We start from the raw sequence: 19,018 nt of genomic DNA on the forward strand, positions 1-19,018 counted from the left end.
TATGTGCAAACTCCTCAGCGCGCCTTGGATATGAGGCTTATGAGCGCCTTGGAGTTGGAGCGCAATGGAAATGAGCATGCTCAGAAAGACCAGAATTAATTTACATCCGAAGCAGTGTATACATGAGTCCAATTTTCTTTCAATCGCATTGAACATCGGAGTAATCCGGCCAGTGACATCGGAATGGTTTTTAGATCGCATCGAGCGTTTTCATTCGGATGTAAGTTTTTGTAGGTGTTTACATAACAACGTTTAATACGATTTAACTTCTATTCGGAATGAAAAGGGGATTTAACTGCTCATGTAAACGTAGCCAATGTCTGCCATTGAGCCCCATTGTAAATTTGAAAGCACTATATTTCTAAAACTATGAAACATTTCAAATATTCCTTTTCAGACAAATGTCCACCGTAAGATGAACCTTTTCAGGCAAATGTCCACCGTAAGATGAACCTAAGTAGGCTAGAATGGGGTTGGTAGGTTTAAGCATGTAGGACTAGTAGCATGCCAAAGTTTGTGCTATTAGTTAGTACTATTAGTGCTATTAGCTATTAGTTAGTACCCTGAAATACAAGACTAGTTAAGACATCTCTGCAACGGCCATTAACTGTAGAGAAGGAAAATGCCACACAAAGATCTTTAGCCAATTTATTGAACACAATGAACAGTTATTTTGGATCAGACATGTCTGAGGTACATCATGTGATTTATTGTGGTGGTAGAAAAGGGAGTGTGGCATAAAAACAACTGGCAGTCCCACATCCTCTCGACACATGAACAATAATGAACATGAACAATTAATTAACTTACTTCTGGTGACTAAAATGTGGACTAAAATGGGTACCTCACAAAAAAAGGTAAAACAAAAAAGAATGAAAGGAAAGGGGGGAAAAAATGCTTCACTTAGTCCAAGGCACTCATCTTAAAAATGTCAAATTCAAAAGAAAGAAGGGGGAAATTCTATAGGAAAAGAAAACCAATAATATAGATGTTTTCTGTCTTTGAAATACAAACTATATACACCGTCACCTTCTCTGATTTAGCACCAAATGAGACATGGGAAAACAAATTTGTAGAATACCGGTAGTCACCAATGAGTGAACACTTGAATCCGTTTAGTGGATTCAAAGAGGTGCCATCATGCCTCTCTTCCAGGAAATTAACGTAACCCGTCCAACAAATTCAGAGTCAAGAGATGAACCCCAACCCCCGCCCCCCGCCCCCCAGAAGAAGAAAAAAACAAAAACTGCCCAGTTATGATGAGGTAATGCAAGATGGAATCTCGCTCTTTCTGTCCAAGGAACCTGAGGTACACAAACAACACAGGAAGCAGCAAGAATATCAGATAATAGGAATATAACAGACAAGAATTGAGAATAAACATGCTATTCAAAAAAGGTCTGCAAACACAAGTGCTTCCAGTCCCAGACCAAACCTCTTACTTGCCCTCCAGTACGCACAAGGCAGAAAAGCAAGGAGAACGTTACATTTTCAAAATGTCATAATATAGCAGCACACTCAAGTGAATCACAATAAGGCAACGTAATCTTTGTGTAAGACTAGAAAAAGAAAAGCTTAATAGCAGCAAGAGGAAGATGTCTATAATATAAACACTTTGGAATTATATCTTTCAAATTATTCACAAAAACAAACCTTTAAAAGCATCAACAATGTTGATGTTTAAAGCAGGCGAGTTTTTTTCTAATACAAAATGTTTTTGGCTTTTTGCACCACTAAACATGCGAGAAAAATCTGAAAATAATAATAAAGAACATTTCTGTCATAAATGTCAAACCGAGTATTCTCTCATGGTAAATTTGGTTATATATTGGAGAATTTTTCAACCCCTGCCCATGACTAGATAATGGAATTGAGGCATTGCTTTTTAATTTTTTAACTCAGTTTGGAGAACATCTTACATAAACAAGCAAAACAAGAACGAGAAAGTAATATTTAGGACACAGAATGTAATTCTTTCAAAGAACCATCACAAAGTTTGGCTATGGATTTAGGCAAACCAAAAATTCAAGTAAGGTTAAATGAATGAATGCAATAAAAAATAAAGCTTAATTTATACTTCTTCACACAACGCTTTCAACAAGCGTTTTTGACCGCCCCCTCCCCACCCAAAAGAAAGTGTGATTTTTGTCTAGCGCCATGGTCGTATGACGAAATATAAATTTGCCTTAAGTCTATACGTGACTTGGCTTTGTAGGTTTGCATTTACTAACCCATGGGATAGCTTTCAATACAATATGCATCACCCCAATTGGGAATCCAGCCCACAGAAAAAGGAAAAAAAAAAAAAAAAAGGAAAAAAAAGAATAACTTAAGAGAAAACCAAAAACATAACATAACCCTAACACCCCACCTGAATCTCCTCAACTACCATCCCCTTTCTATTCTTAAGGAGTGTTTTAAAAGTGCATTTAGATTGATCCGAGCCCCTTCCCCCGCAAACAACCACTTTTTTTTTCTCTTCTTATAATCAATGGTTAGATTGATACCGGAGAAAATGATGGGTAAAACTCCCGTGCACTAGTGATGCTAAACTTGGGGGAGGGGTGGTAATGAATGAATTTGACCGCCCCCAACCTGTCGCGACAAAAATAAAAAAATAAAAAGAAAGAAAATGTCTGACTCATCCGCTGATTGCGGGTCAACCCGCGCATTACTACCGTGCACACAAACTGTGTACTGAACCCTCTCCCTCACAAGGTATCAGACCTTGTGGCGTGCGCTGCACAAGTATCGTGCGGCATTTGAATAACTAAATAGATTAGGATTAACACTCCGTTCAACATCCAGCACTGGACACATCACCCATTTTCTTCTTACACTTTCTGTACACTTTTCCTTCTCAAACCTCCTGCCATCTCTCACGAACATTTAACCACTACATCTCTGTGTGCTTTGCTGTGCATCAACAGTGACAACAGAAGTATCCAAAAGATCCATAATCGCGGAATGTTCGCCCCGATGTTCATAATGACATGATGGCCACTACAGGGCTCCTGTAGTTTATTAAACCTGCTTTCCATTCATCTCTCTACCGTCCAACCACGGCCAAACCTGCAACACTACTTAGCACAACGAAACAGTCTCCCCCAATCACTACAGTCAAACTACTGTATACACCCAATCTCTTTCTAGAACAAGAAACAACCGCTATTAAGAGTCTAGGGGCACCATCTTCGTCAGTGCCTTATCCCTAAACCTATCCTTTTTGTTTTTACCATTTGATCGGCAAAGAAGTTTATGGATAAAGGCTAAGGCACTGATGGAAATGGGGGTCAAATGCAGCCTTCCAAATCAAAATAAGGTGAATATTGGCCTGTTGACTTTGACATGGCAGTAAAATCAAGACCTCAGTAAACAATGCTGATCTTGATATTAAGCACAGCCCCAACCTCTCCATTATCACTCTCTCTCGACTCTGTCTCGAGTGGGCCCAGCCCACTTCTGGCCAGCACAGATGAGCACAAATAGCAAGCAGTGGCGCACAACACACTAGAAAGCAAGAGTCACTATTTTATCTAGCACTCCCCCTAGTGGACAACAGCTTGGTTTAAATGCCATGTATAATCTCATCATTCACACACTCATGCACACGTTTCCTGTACATTGGAAACTGAATACAAATCACAGTTGAGAAAAATTCTATAACTGTGAAATTGATAAATGCTTATTAAAGATAAATGCAACTAAGTCGTCTCTTGACTGTACTAATAACAAATAGACATTATTTATGATAAATGTATTTCTTGTTACGCTAGATGGTATGAAAAGAAATATGAATATATCATAGTATAATTACCCATTTTGTTTTCAAGTAAGAAAATATATTTAGGTTTCCATTCTGGCAACCTAGGGAACTATCAAGTTTTCAAAAATGTACTGTTTTAAACAGGCTGTGTGATTATATGTGGCCCATACAACAACAACAGGTCAAATTATGACCACTCTGTACTACTTAACGGGGAAAACAGAACAAAACAAAACCCATCTTCACTGTCAATCCAAAAAAATGCCGTTTTCAGCAAAGCTCAAAGAACACCGTCCATCGTGGGGGAGCCAACATAATACACTTGCCGAATCACCGGAGCTTATAGGTGGGACTTGACAAATAATGACGGGCGGCTCATGGCTTGGATGTTTTTTTTTACGCCACGTTGCTGCTGCCCGCTAAGCTCATTGTTCAGCAGGACTTGCGTTCTAAACGGGGCTGGTTAGCAGGGAGCGAGTTCATAGGTTCACGTCGCGTACATCTGTAGGGGTGCTCGCCTGGTCTTGCTGCTCCATGGCTTTGTTGCCCGCTCGGACGGCGGCGGCGCTCTCCTGCCTCTGCAGGCCCTCCCTCAGACTGTTGGCCAGCACCAGCTCGATTTGCTCCTGGCACGCCTTCAGGCAATCCTAGAAGAAAAGAAAAAAAGGTTTATTATCCCATTTAGACCCGAGAACCATTCTACAAATGTTGTTCTAAATCCTGACAGTTTTCTGTAAACCCTATGTTTTCTATGCCAGTGGTTCTCAAACATTTTCATGTCAAGGACCCACAAAAATATATATATTTGGCCGCTGACCCCCCCCATCTGAAAATATGTTGTTCCAGGGACCCACCCACCCAGAAGCAAAGATTTGAGTTAAAAACGTTCACTCTGAAAGAATACGTTTGGGCCACATTTTCACGATTGTTCAAAAATAGCAAACCTACAAGCTCATAGTGCGGCACTCGGTGCCGCGCTATGAGCTTGTAGATCTGCTATTCAATCCATAGCTAAAGTACAACATAATGCTTGAAACACCAAAAAGGGGTTCCCGGCCCAAAATGGGTTATACAAACATACGCGCGAGTGGCTCCACATGTACGGATTAATGAATGATCTGATGCGCACATGCCGGACATCTGCGGACGAACACTGAACAGCTTTGGTCACATGCGTGGCATACCAGCAGGGAATTATGATTATCCCATTCTGAACGGGAACCCATTTTGGTGTTAGCATCATGTTATGCTTTAGCTATTGAAAAATAGCAGATCTACAAGCTCATAGCGCGCCACCAAGTGGCGCGCTACGAGCTTGTAGGTCTGCTATTTAAAAAAAATCGAAGAACGACTGACATTTTTAGAATCTGATCTCAGGTCAGAATGGGTTGATCAGACCAGTGTGTGTCCAGTGGAAAGCTCGTATGAATCTGATCTCAGGTCAGAATGGGTTATGGTAGGTGGTCCCGTCTGTGTAAGGAGCAGAACAATGGGTACCAGCACACTCCCAATACCAACGACACGGTGCACCTAGTTACTTGGTGGGCACAGGAATCCTCTCTAACACGGGGAGAGGTGGGAGGGAAACATTCTTAATCTAATTCAGGGGTCATTGGCATGGCTTTGGCTTGTGGTTTGGACATTTTTGTCATCCATTTTTACCACGGACATAAAAGAAAATGGAGCACTTCACCACTTTTCAACCTATCTTCATATAATAGGTCCTCACTAATAATCATGATAAAATGTGCACAATATTTTTCTACTCAGTGCAGGCTGTGGGCAGTTCAGAAACCGTCCTCCAGTGACATCATCATTAGGCAGATTTATTTTTTACCAAGTACCACCAGTGGTACAAATACCACAGGTTGAGAATCACTGCCCTACACCCATTGCTGGCAAACAATTTCCAAATAATGTCAGACCAAAATATCGTAACATACAAATGTGCAAGAGCACTTTGGTGTAACATGGCGGTACAAGGTGCATGCTTGAGCATCCGAAAAGGAAGCATCCCAGTGCAGATGAACCTACACAGTGTTGGGCAATATTACACATTAATACTCCTTTAAAAAGTAATATATTAATTACTACTTTGTATTAAGAGTAATATATCATATTACATTACTAACACATTGAATACAGCCGATGTGCAAAGCTCAAACATGTCGCGTCAGCAACGTGTTGCGAGCAGAGCTTGCAGATCGGCTATTTTCAGTGTGCGAACCTGTCATACGACAAAAGTATCAATTCGGCTTTAGACATCGAATACTTCACAGACCACGGTTGAGAGCCATTAGCCCATGCTACCCGCACAATGTTTACAATCGCGCTTTGACCGTCACCGATACAAACTTAAAGTATGGATGTGTACGTGGCTTCGTTTTGGAGCCACGTGGAACCCCTGAAAACTTTGTGCGATGACGCAAGCTTAGAAAGGAATAGATCTACAAGTTAACAACTTTCTACTCTGCCGTATAAATGCAATGCTCCACGTCCACGGTCTGACAACGGACAGACACACCTTGGCACCGACTCATAAGACAACGATACAGCGAAGAGAGATCGCTTTTATTTCACTCAGAATCAAAAAAACAAATCATGCATAACGCAGCATTACTTAAATCAGTAATATGTAATAATATTAGGTACTCTTTTGGCAGCTGTAATACGTTACACTACCCGTTACTGGGTAAAGTAATAATATTCCACTAATATATTACCAAGTAATGCGTTACTGCCCAACACTGCTGCATGTTGCATGGCGAGTAATGTCGGCTGGGTGAACAATTAGCAAATTGAGCTAATGAGTTAATGTATGTATATTTCAATCATCGATACTAAAATTGTAAAAGATAATGTGTTGCAGCCCTAAAGGGAACCCTCTTTTTCCATGTCCTCCTCCTCCCTGCCGATCTGGACGAGATGTGGGAGGTCTGCAAGCCGACAGCGGGGACCTTAAAGAATGCACCGGGGCTCGCAAAAGAGGCCGACATTCCTTTGAAATGTACGGATAATTAGATCCTGATGGGCCGCAGTCGGAGGGCCTGTTGTGACGGGCTGGGTTTGCGGGGCCCACGATGCCATGGCAACATAACAACCACAAGCCCGATGGCGGGAGCGTTGCCGTTCCTCTGACTGAGGAACGGGCCTTTATGAAAGACTTCTGGGCTTGCGTCAGTCCCTCATCAGGTTGTGTAGTAATGCCACTATACACAGACAGACAGTTGTATCTTTGAGCGTTTCCACGATAACAAATTGACTGTATGCAAATGCACGACGGAAGATCCTCCTACGCAAATATTAATACACTTACATTGGGTCGACCGGACGGAGCGTGCAGTAATAGTATGTGTAGGTGAGAATAACTTGGAAGATCGCTTTATCTCTCTCTCTCCACTGGCCACTCCCCTTGAAAGATGGCCCTCGGCTTCAACTGCATTAGGAACATTTTTATTCCTCTACCACCAGGAGGGGCACACACAGCTAAAGTGGGAGAAACTCAAAAGGAACTTGCCTGCCTGTGTCCTACCACAAGAATGTGGGCCCAGGGTTCTAAAGAAGACATTCCCTCTACTGTTGCTCTTTATAGCAAAGCAGTCATGCTCCCCAGCCAAGAGCCACAGGCTCTCCCTATGAAAAGTAAATGGCTTCAATCTGCCACAATGGCAGCCATCGACGGTGTTTACTAGAAGGTCCTCCATGCCCATTATAACCTGCGAGAGGTTATGAATACCGTTGGTAAAGTACTGCCGTGTATGCAATAATCAAAGTAAGTAGCTAACTATATCAACAGATGTTATAATTCCCACACTCTCACGCTATGGTTTACTACTCACCACCTCCGTGTTGGTGATCTTAGCCAGCAGGTCCGTCAGCCTGTCTCGACTCAGCGTCTGGTCGGTGTGGTGGATCTGCAGGCCGCAGACCGCCGCTCCCACACTGCCGGTGGCGATCATGGAAGGCGGGTTCATGGCGAAGTTGAAATCTGCCGGGGAGGGAGGGAGGGAGAAGCAACGAGAAAACAGAACCGCTTTAGTTTATCACACGTCAATCAATTCAATTCAATGGGCTTTATTGGCATGAGAAAACATACGTACGTTTACATTGCCAAAGCAAAAGGCACAATACAGCAACACATTGAAAGTCAGAAAGTCTTCAATAAATCAATTTCTATGTACCAAGATCACTCGAGGCAGACAGTGCAGGAATACACACAATGATTAGCCTCAGGGTGGTTGTGTTCCAGCAGCTCACAGATCTTGCTGCCGTGTTTGCACATCAATCACTGTCGAGGCAACAATAGTGCAGGACGATGATAATCGCTTCGACGACACTTAGCACAGTGCAGCCTCACTCAGCCCAAAGGGGGGACGACACATAGCACAGTGCAGCCTCACTCAGCCCAAAGGGGGGGACGGGCGACGGACGGGTTGCAAAAGCATCCGAATCATCTCCAAAATGCATCCGTCCCAGCTGAACCGGACTTTCGCACAGACTTTTGGAGTTTCGACACACCCAACGACCACGGCGTGGAACCCGTGTGGTTTCCTATTAACCAAGAGCTTCAGCTGTGATTACAAAAACAGAGCATATGCGTCCTCCTACTCACTTAGCACTAACGACTCCCTCTGGTGACCGACTGGTCCCCCCCGTCCCAGACTCAGAGATCAAGTGGTCAACAAGCCTTAAGGACGGACCGCGGAAAAGGAAGCGATTGAGCACATTATTCACATGGCTGTCCGTTTTGCCCTTACATCATACCGGGGGTGGTAGGTATGACGCAAGACGATGATGTCAATTCACCTAGTCAGTTTCTCTCAACAGCAGCACAATACTGTTACTGTATATTGTCAAACATACAAAATATACCCGACACAAATACTGGTGGAAAGCAACCACAAACTAAACATTTACTCACGTACTGTACTTAAGTACAATTTTGAGGCATTTGTAATTTCACAGTTCAAATACTAGTCTTCTCTACTCCACTACATCTCGGATCCAAATGTACTTTTACTCCACTACATTTGAAAGCTTGTTACAATTTACTATCTTGATTAGTATTACAAAAACAAACATTAATCACTTCAGACCTACAGTATACATATCGGCCATTTTGAAAATAGCCGATCTATAAGGTCTGCTTTTTTTCCCAAAAGATTTTTATAGAAGAACATTTTCATACCAATACTTTTGTACCATTACTCAAGTAATTTTAGAATTTCGGACGTTCAATTGTAAAAGTATTTCTATATTGCTGTATTGATACTTTTACTCAAGTACAAAATGTGAGTACTTTTTCCACTTCTGCTGGTTCCACAACACAGTCACACTTTTAATAAGTGCTGGACCGCTGCATTGCCCAAGGCCCTACACAAGCCAACCCAGTGAATGGCAATAGTCAGCACAGGCCAGTCCCTCTCTTGCTAAACTCCTTCCTTCAAAGAGGATATGACCGATAGCTCTGTCTAACTCCTGGAGAGTAGCCCACCGCACAACACCTCTCCTCTCCTCTCCTTCAAGGACCAGCTGTCCATAGGAGGAGCTCCATCGTAAGAATAACATCTCGACTCCATATAAAACTCCAAACATTTACGTTACAGCACAACCACAGCAGGCCTTGCATTTTTTTTCTCTCTCTCCCGCTCTCTCTCCACCCCCCCCCCCCCCCCCCGCCCTCCCCCCTGCGGCTGTTTTGTGCTGGGGCATAACCAGCTGCTTATGAATAGCGGGAGGCAACCACTGAAACACACCCAAATAAATACAAAATAAAATAAGACTAAAGTGACACACAACAAGCCCTAAACGCATTCGTCAAACTACATTTTTCAATGATTGTTGGTTGGCTGCCTTCAGCAGATAAAAGTGAGTCTAGGTGGTGGTGCTCTAAACACGCTTTCCAGGATATGAAAACATGATAATGGAATTTAAATGCCAGGCACAGGGGAGCCACACAATGCAGGGCACATCTGAATGTGTGCTGCTGCAGCGCCAAAAGACTTTGTTTTACAAATGCACACAAAGGCAGTGAAGGAAGGAAGGAAGATTGCTGGCCCACTGCCCCGACTATTTAAACCCGCTAGCTTCTCTAGTGTCAACAAACAATACAGAGAGGAGCCCTGAAAATCAGCTGCACCTGAGTCATAGTGCACTGCTTGTGCATAGGTGTGCGTGTGCGTGTGCGTGCGTGTCATCTGAGTGGGTGGCTAATCTAAACACTGCACTAACAATTCTCCCAGGCGCTTTGGAACGAGGGCCCCTGCTATGTCCACTGGGCAAAGCCAATGTTTCATTGGCTAAGTACATTTGCAGACATACCTCGTACCGCGTTTAACCTAGGAGCAGTGGACGGCTGTTGAACAGCTAGTGTGTAGTTTATGTTTTCTGCCTTTAGTGATAGTTTGAGTGAAGATGGACAGGAAAGAGGGGGAGAGAGAGACGGGGAGAGACACGCAGCAAAGGTCATCCTGAACTGGATTCGAACATGCGACGCGCCATCAGGCCAGAGCCTATATGTGGCATGCGCCTGGACCGCTAGGCCAGCGGGTGCCCAGTTTAAGAACCAGAGCCAGGATCAAACTGGGGAACCTTTCCGATTCCCCCTGCAACTGCTCTTACCCCCTGAGCCACTGCTGTACCCGGCCCACTGTGAGCTCTATACAGCACAGCTTTCAGTAGCCGTTCCATAGCTAAAGAAGACAGTCCACACTGAAAGCTAGGCTCCAGTGTGGAGAGACCAGCACAGAGGATGGCCCGGGGGGAAGCCCAGCCAGAAGACCTTGTTGAGGAACGGAAGGTCAGCAGAGACATCATCACAGATGACTCACAGTGGAAGAATGTGCGTGGTGATTGAATGTGGGAACAAAAAAGCAAGCAAAAGAGCAACTGTGTGAGCGAGGAAGAGAACGAAATTATGAAAAGGGTTACATGAAATGATTCACCGCTGTTTTTACCTGTGGCGCAGAGCGCAATGAATGTGTTTGTGTGCTTGCGGACCACGGCCAACCGCTCTTTGGGCAGGGGGAGTCTGCGGATGATGTGCTCCACAAAGTCGTTGGGAATGACCGAGGCCATGTTCCACTTCAATTTCCCCAGTACCACCAACTCCCAGTCCTGCAAGACAAAGCCAGAGAAGAAGTCCATTTAATGTTAAGAAACATTTTGTGGTTCTATCAACCAGTGGTCCAGGGGCAGGGACCCCTCGAATGCAGAATAATGGACCTTGATATGGGGTGAAAACCAATGGTATACTATAAACTAAGGAGTCAACTCTATTGGTTTGTGATATGTACTTAGTCAGAGGGTGAAATGACATCATGCCGTGCGTCAATTCAACCATGAAAGTTCACGGTCCAACGCCATTTTCAGAGGAAATGACTCCGTAACACGAGTAACATTTCTCCCCCTTTATCTCTCCTCGCTGTCTCTCATTATCTGCATGCCTCTCTCATTCCTCTCATCCTTTGTCCTCATACTGCCGGCATGTGACGAGCTGCTTGAAGAGTCTCTGCCAAACAGACAGCTAGCCACTCACTTCCTGTCACAAGCCTCAACCAGATAAAATGGCTTTTGCACCAACTCGAGTAGCTGTGGGGAACAAATACGCCCCGACACCCTGGAGGAAATGGTACCTTAAGTTATATTTAGAGTTTTGTTAAGACTAATCCATGTTCATCACAACATCCTTTAACCATGTACTATCAACACCTGACTTGTGTGTGGTTAATTTGGGACATTACCACGGCTACGGTGGACCAATGTTACAATTTATTTTTAATATTAACTTAACATATTTTAACTTGTAGCATGCTTGACCCTGATGGTTATAAAGTCAATGCACTTCCCCGCCCTGGTATGCAGAGTTCCAAATGCATTGCTTGACACGAGATCAGCCTGCAAGAAGAGGGCTCGATACATTCTAATCATTACTTAACAGAAGTTACAGAACATTTCTGAATGAGATCATAATCTCCTTCTGCATTTTCTTTTGATGAAAGTGGCGTCTCGCTCCAAGGCATGAGTTCTTCTCGCCTCCATGGTATGAAGAGCATGGCATTGATGTTAGACATGTGCTGGGGGTTTCTCAATCACCAGATATGATCCCCATTCATTGACATTTATGAAACATTCTGGCACAGAAGCTCGACAACCAAAGAAAGAATCATTATGTTGCTCGTGATTAGCGTGGACCTTGCCTTCTACTTCTAATAGATGACTGGGTTTGAACTATGCCAGACAAAGGCGGAAAATACCTTTAGTATGGCCCCTGTGTGCGTGTGTTCATTGGAAAGTATATGTACTTGCAAATGTTTAAATGGGTATATGTACCAACTAGTCTACTAGACCATACTCATCTTGATGTGCACCTTAAGGATATGATTGAGTACCTTAAAATTGTTGTTTGCATAATGGAGGGGGAAAAAAAGTAGTTTTATTGAAAAACACCAGCTTAAAATCCTGTCCCACTCCCAACCCAAGTACCAATGATGATGTTATGAAGCCAAAATATAAAATGTATCCACTCAAAACAAGAGTCTAGACCAGTGCTGGGCAACAGGTGTCCAGTGGGCCAAAATAATCCTGCCAGTGATGATATCAGGCCTGGCAAAATGATTTAGTATAATTTATAATATTCAACAGTCCCACATATAGCCTAGTAATTCTCAGTGGGGGTCGGGGGACCACTAGGGGGTCCATGGAGGGCTTCGTCGGCGTCCCCAGCTAAATTACTGATAGTTTGGAACTAAATGGACCTTTAAATTAAAAACATTTGTAACTCTTGAGAGCATACGAATGGATCCAAAATGGATGTGTATATTCTCTGTATTATGGGTGTCGTGGCCTAAATTTGTAAACTAAACTGGGGATCCTATATTTTTTAAAGTTTGACAAGCACTGGACTATAATGTCCAAATAGAGAATCGACCCCCACCTGAAGAATGCCTTTATTTTATTCTGCGAACAACAGGCATGCGTTTCATAGTCTCTCCATATCAGAGACCTTGAGCTCCTATTCTATGAAAGAGCTTGTTTATCTCTGTTCAAAGGGAGTATGTCTGTATGTCTCCAGATGTTCTTTTTACTTTCTTTGTTTTTTTACTTTTTAATTAACTTTTGTGAAGGCCAAGGATGTAGCCAGCACAAAATGATTACCCCAAGTATTTATTTCGGCACCTGTAACATTTGATTACACACATGCAGTGAGTTTTATCAGTATGTAGTTATATCTCACACATATTATTAAAGGAGAATTCCATGCTAGAAGGCTTTCTTACCTTTATTTGTAACGTCCCCACCAAAGAGCTCCAGGTGTGCAAAAGCGCATTATTGGCTATTTCCCCTAATATAAGCCCTCAATGAATTGAATGGGGCATTGGGGTGTTGTGCTAATTCGATTATTTCCATCGCTCAAAAATCATTTTTTTAGTTTGTGTGTATATATCCTCTCTTCATAATGTAAATGGTATACCAAGCGGCACACTTTACTACTTATTTTGATGGAAATAAGCAAATTAGCACAAAACCCCAACCCCCATTGTGGGCTTATATTAGGGGAAATACCTGGACTGGTGGGGATGTAACAACTACAAATAAGGTAAGAAAGCCTTCTAGCATGGAATTCTCCTTTAACTTTAATAGCAATATCATATTATATAAAAAAAAAATCAATGTGTTCTGGTGCATCATCATGCACCGGCTCCAAAAAATGTTTAGCTCATGACCGAAAAGAGAAATGAGTGCAATCAGACTAATGCCTTAGAAAGAAATTGGCCTGAGGCCAAACTTACTTGCTGACCCCTGTTCTAGACTTAGTAAAACTAACCCGAGTTGGCTCTTTACTTGGACCACATTTTCCCCCTCCAAATCAAAATTGCGTTGCGAGCTTGTAGAGCGTCTATTTTTGGCTAAGGAGTTCATTGTATAACATTAGTAGAAGTTGGTTAGGGTGAAGGTGTTTTCTTTTTTCACTTTAGTGATACGGAAACCGTGACTAATTCAACGTCTCAATGGTTTCCTCTTTTTGCAGATGTGTCAGCTAAAAACACTCCAAACCTGAGGTTGGGAGGGGCGTCTCCCACCATGCCCGGCCTGCCTCTCATGATACGGGGCAGTCCAGGACACAGAAACGAGGTGATGTTCACACAGTGAACCCATGTGACTCTCAGCCATTCATTATGGGCTTCCTACTTGCCTCACCTACCACACATATGCTAACATTTAACCTCTGCTAGCCCCTGTGGAGAATCTTAAAGTAAAGATGAGTAGGGTGGAGTACAGAGTTGCTGGGCTCACTTCCTGGCAGTGGTGGGAAAAAAAGTACATGATTTATTTAAGTACTTGTATCAATACTGCAATGAAGTACTCCGTTATAAGAAAAAAGTCCGGAAAAGAAATATGTACTTGAGTTAAGTACAAAAGTATTGGTATCAACATGTACGCAGAATGTCCCATTTCACAATTTACAAATAAATAAAAATGCAATGCATACATTGTGAGCTTGTAGATAGTCTATTTTCGAATCGCCAAAATGTATATAGGCTGCCGATATGGTTAAAGTATGCTTTGTCATAATAATCAAAATCTACAAAGTAACTAGTAACTTTTTCAGTTTTCAAATAATTGCAGTTGAGTAAAAGTGCAACATTTGGACCAGAGATGTTGTGGAGTAAGAGTATTGGGAATTAGAATTACTCAAGTAAAGTACAACTACCTCAAAATTGTACTTAAGTACAGGACTTGAGTAAATGTAATGTACTCTTTCCACCACTGCTACCCAGAACCCTTGCGTTCCAGCTGTTGACACCGGCAGCGATGGTTATTTGAAGAGGAACTACCACTGTGCCTGACTCTGTCCCAGTGCCTATATGCAATTTATGCATCCTGTGAGGGGGACATCCTGGAATCTAAAACATTACGATGCACTCAAAACAGACTGAACACCACCACCCCCCGCACCAAAAAAAAGCTGCAATGGGCTCTGCTATTCTGGAAAGAACTTGGGGCCCCTTCCCTACTTCCTTCACAGGTGTTACCGATGATACTAACGAAGGCTCTGTTCCATTCTGGTCAAACAGTCAGCATGTGCTGCTGCTGCTACTGTGCATGTTGGCTCACTGGAAACACTCTGCTATTGGGTCTCAAAAGGTGTCCTTGAGTGTGTTCCAAATGGCCCCGCACTCTCAAGAGTTAAGGGGGTCCTTGAAATTAAAGTTTGAGAACCACTACACGCTAAATTGAACAGAGCCATTAGTATCATCAGTAACAGTAACATCAGTATGGCTCCTCAAGAAACATTAATTCACAGGGTCTGTTGAATCTCGTCTCCTTGGTTTAATTAGCTGTGCAAGAAATGCATGAACGCAAGCTTATTGTGTATTCCATTTCCATGTAGGAGCAGATAGGAGAAGACAGATGAGAGGTAATGGCATAATGGTCCATTAAAACTAGTTTTCTCCTGAACAACTAACAGGGCAACTTTTGGGGTGAGCTGACAAAATCTAAATCCTGTACTGCATAACTGCCCACTAGATGGCATTACAGGCCACTCCAGTTCAGAGACACGAGATTTTGTTCTGTTCAAAGAAGGGACGTTGCCTGAATTGCATGCAGACTGCAGTATAACCCATTAGTGAAAATGGGACCACTTTCCTGTTAACCAATACAGTTATATTATCAAATAACGTAATGATATTAATGATACTGCAATGTACGTCCTTGAATATGAATATGGCCATTGAAACATAAGACTATGGCTTCTTACCAGCAGTTGCCTGGGTGTGATGGAGTGGTCTGTGTACATGCAAAGCTTTTCTGCCGATAGTGGCCGACTGTCCTTTAATTTGGAGGCGAGGAACATGCAGACTGCTGCCAGAAGCTGTAAATAACACTTTCTGGTGGGCATCACCGCTAAGAATCTGTCCAAATAATTAATGGCCAAGGGAAAGACGTCCGCTTCACTCTTCTCCTCTTCACACACCTATCAAAACAGGGAGACAGACAGAATAATACATCATTGCAAAAGTATCTTCAAAGTTTGCTGTAGATTAGCTAGCTATAGGCCCTGAATCAAAGGACAGGTTTAACATGTGACTGATGGTCTTAGGCCTCTCCCTCTAGTCAAGTTGTAGGCCTTTGTTCATTTAAAGTGTGAATCACATTAATTATAAAGGCATTTTCTTTAACCAGGGCAAAGAAACAACGCACAAAACCCATGCAGCCGATGCCTGCGTAATAGGAAGTGCAGTGCCATTAGCCCACGCTATGCATGCAACGTTGCCTTCAGTATTCACAAACATGTCACACCATCTTTTGAAAAGGGATTATAAATGTAAATAAAATGTCTAAAAGTCGGGAATCATGTGCATAACGTTAACGTGTTATTCGCAAAACGCCCCCAACAGTTGCCAACACGGTTGGACAACATTTAGGCTACCGTTTTATCTCTTCAAGAATGAAAGGTTGTTTGGTTTTGCATGCATGTGGCCGTTCGGCGAAAAGCTATGATGGAGGACTCGACTCGGCGTTTTCAGAAATTCACTATAATTATTGGGAATGCAGAATGTGCGTCGTTATTTGACGTAAATTAAACTCAATCCGTCATCTATCGTGCAAGTGAACCGGTCCCACAAATCCCCCCAAATATTTAGCTTTAATCTGTAATGCAAATAGGCCTCATATGACTTTGAAGCTGCAGTTGTTAATTCACCATGGTGGAATTTCCACCGCTCCCACGCCTTTGGCCCGAGTTATTTTCATTCAATCGTTAAAACACAAGTTGTGACAGTTCTGCCTAAACTTAAAGAATGTCGTGCCATTTCGAAAGTTGTTAACCAATAACCAATTAGACCCTCATGATTAGATCTTAAACTCTTTGTGCGTAAAATGAAATGGGTTCGTTAGGTTTCGTTTTACGCTCTCGAATAGTTGAAAAGTATTGTTAAACATCTGCATTAGTTAATTTACAAGAAGTCTACACAATTAGAGTGTAGAAAGATTGTTATTTTTGATCAACGTTTAGCCTGCTACCACACATCAATAGAGCATGGAGTTGTGGACATTGAGTTTTGGGTCTCAGAGAGAGAGGCTACAAATGGTGGTCAGCCGACTCAAACGCCGGAATGGAACCATGGCTTGTTGATATGAAGAGTTGTGAAAACCACTGATTTAACATGCAAAAAAACGTTGCAGTTACTACAGGCACTGATTTTGATTCAACGTTCATATGTGCATGATATAAAATGGCCTATACAGACATGAGACTACTAGGTACAAACCTCATGCATCCAACTTGCAACCACTGCTCTCATGCCGGGCTGAATGTCCTTCTGCACGCACTGGAAGTAGGAGCACTGCGGCAGAAACCTGTCTTCGATTGTTAGTAAACTTTGCAACACTCTCTCGTCATGGAAAATGCTCGGGTCGGGCTGGGCTCTCTTGACCACCAGAGCGTCCGACTCGAAGCAAAGCAGCTCCATGATGGTGCTTGGGTTTTTTGTGCCTTTCTCTTCTCGGGGGGGTCAACAACAAGTAAAAAGTAATGCAAAAAAATAAGTTAATATCACAACAATGTCGCCAGGAATGGGGCCAGCAACAGCAGCGTGCACGGGGAGGAGGAGGAGAGGTGCCTGCTGGGACGAAGCATGAGGAGAGAGACTGCAGGGTAGGCTGTTCCAGCGAAGAACAAGTCCTGCCTCTCTCTGTTTTTTTCTGCCTCTTCTTCCTAGTCTGACAACGTGCTACTTTCCTCTCATTTAGACTAGCCTACTCTTTTTTTTGTGGTCCGACGCTGAATATGACGCAGCCAGCCTGCATATATTCTGCCCCCCAACTAAAGCCCATGAAGAGTTTAGAGTTAGTTTGAACATCGGCCCGACTACACACACACTACTGAGTTGACTGACATAATATGCAGCTCCTTCTTGAGGGAAGCGAATCGCCGAAACCGGATGATGATGATGAATGCCACCTCACTGAAACAGCTACGAAGCAGCCTTTGTACTCACACTCTCTCTCTCACTCCCTCTCTCTCTCTCTCCACCCCAGCTGGCCCCACGCACACACACGCACACGCACATGCACCGATGATGCAAGCAAGCAAAATAACAACTGGGAAAGAGCTTGTTGTGAATAAACCAGTTGAGTTCTCAACCTTATTCTTATAAATGTTAAGGGCCCCCGGTTTGACATGCTTTAGGCCAGTGATTTTCAACCAGTGGTCCTTGAGGGGGTTCCAGGTGGTCCCCACAGCTAAGGCTAATGATGGGAGAGTTGGTAACAAAATGGACCCTTATAGATCTTTAACTCTCGAGAAAAATGTTGTTAATCAAGAGTTAAATTGTTGTTAAACATATATGCATTACTTAATTTAGGCTACAAGAAGTCTAGGCTTACACAATTAGACAATGTAGAAGAATTGTTATTTTCCTGTTATCTCTCCTATGATACAAACATCAATACAGCATGGAATTGTGGACAACATGTTATCCCAACAACAACAAAATAATCTTAAATTTAGGGTCTGATGGGTGAAATCTCATCAAATGGTGGTCCGTGGCTCAAATGCTGAATATATAATGGGCCTTGATAGGAAGAGGGTTGAAAACCACTGTCTTAACCAATTTAGACATGAGACCGATTCTAAAAACGCCTGTTTTATGAAAAACACCTCAAATAATAGGAAACGTTACGATAGAGCAACATCTAACATCACATGCTTTAGTGTCAGACAGGTGCACAGGAGGTGAATGTGGGAAGAACAAACTATTTTCACCTAACCTCGCCTCACCAGGCTTTCCACCGCCACGGAGGAAAGCCTGGTCTCTGTTTCAAAAGTCCGTATGATCCGGGCTGGGGCCGGATGATGTGGTTACGTCATGTTGTAGTATTGTTTTGTAGTCGCCAGACAGGATGAACAGGCGGCAACAACTTCCTTTTCCCTCTCAATAAAAGCTCTCGCTTACGAGAGCTTTTATTGCTTTTATTCAAACAGGAAGTAACAAACAGCTTCCTGTTTGTTGTAGGCAAACCATTGCCTACAACATGACATAAGCATATCATCCGGCTCCAGCCCGGATCATATACCGAAATGAAATGGTGCCCAGGCTAATTTTCACCCATAAACAGTCTGGAAATGAACACTTGCGATATTACTGTGTCTTTCTTTCACAAGTCAGCATTTTATTTCTTCATTCCTTTCGCAGATCACAGTTGCGATGCATGAAGCCACAGGACAACATGGCATGATATCCG

At 42.9% G+C, this 19,018-nt stretch overlaps 1 protein-coding gene across 1 annotated transcript; it reads right to left on the reverse strand.

Annotated features, from left to right (window-relative positions):
- Positions 1 to 634: 634 nt before the first annotated feature.
- Positions 635 to 17,736, reverse strand: LOC310853675 (G1/S-specific cyclin-D2-like). Its single transcript, XM_083758070.1, has 5 exons — positions 17,044 to 17,736; positions 15,531 to 15,746; positions 10,723 to 10,882; positions 7,606 to 7,754; positions 635 to 4,413 (listed from the first exon to the last, which is right to left on the reverse strand). Exons 1-5 carry the CDS (start codon positions 17,242 to 17,244, stop codon positions 4,246 to 4,248), a joined length of 894 nt encoding a protein of 297 aa, XP_083614196.1. The 5' UTR covers positions 17,245 to 17,736; the 3' UTR covers positions 635 to 4,245.
- Positions 17,737 to 19,018: the final 1,282 nt, after the last annotated feature.

The sequence above is a fragment of the Protomyctophum parallelum genome, assembly GCF_964188405.1.
Source record: "Protomyctophum parallelum genome assembly, chromosome: 22".
NCBI lineage: Eukaryota > Metazoa > Chordata > Actinopteri > Myctophiformes > Myctophidae > Protomyctophum > Protomyctophum parallelum.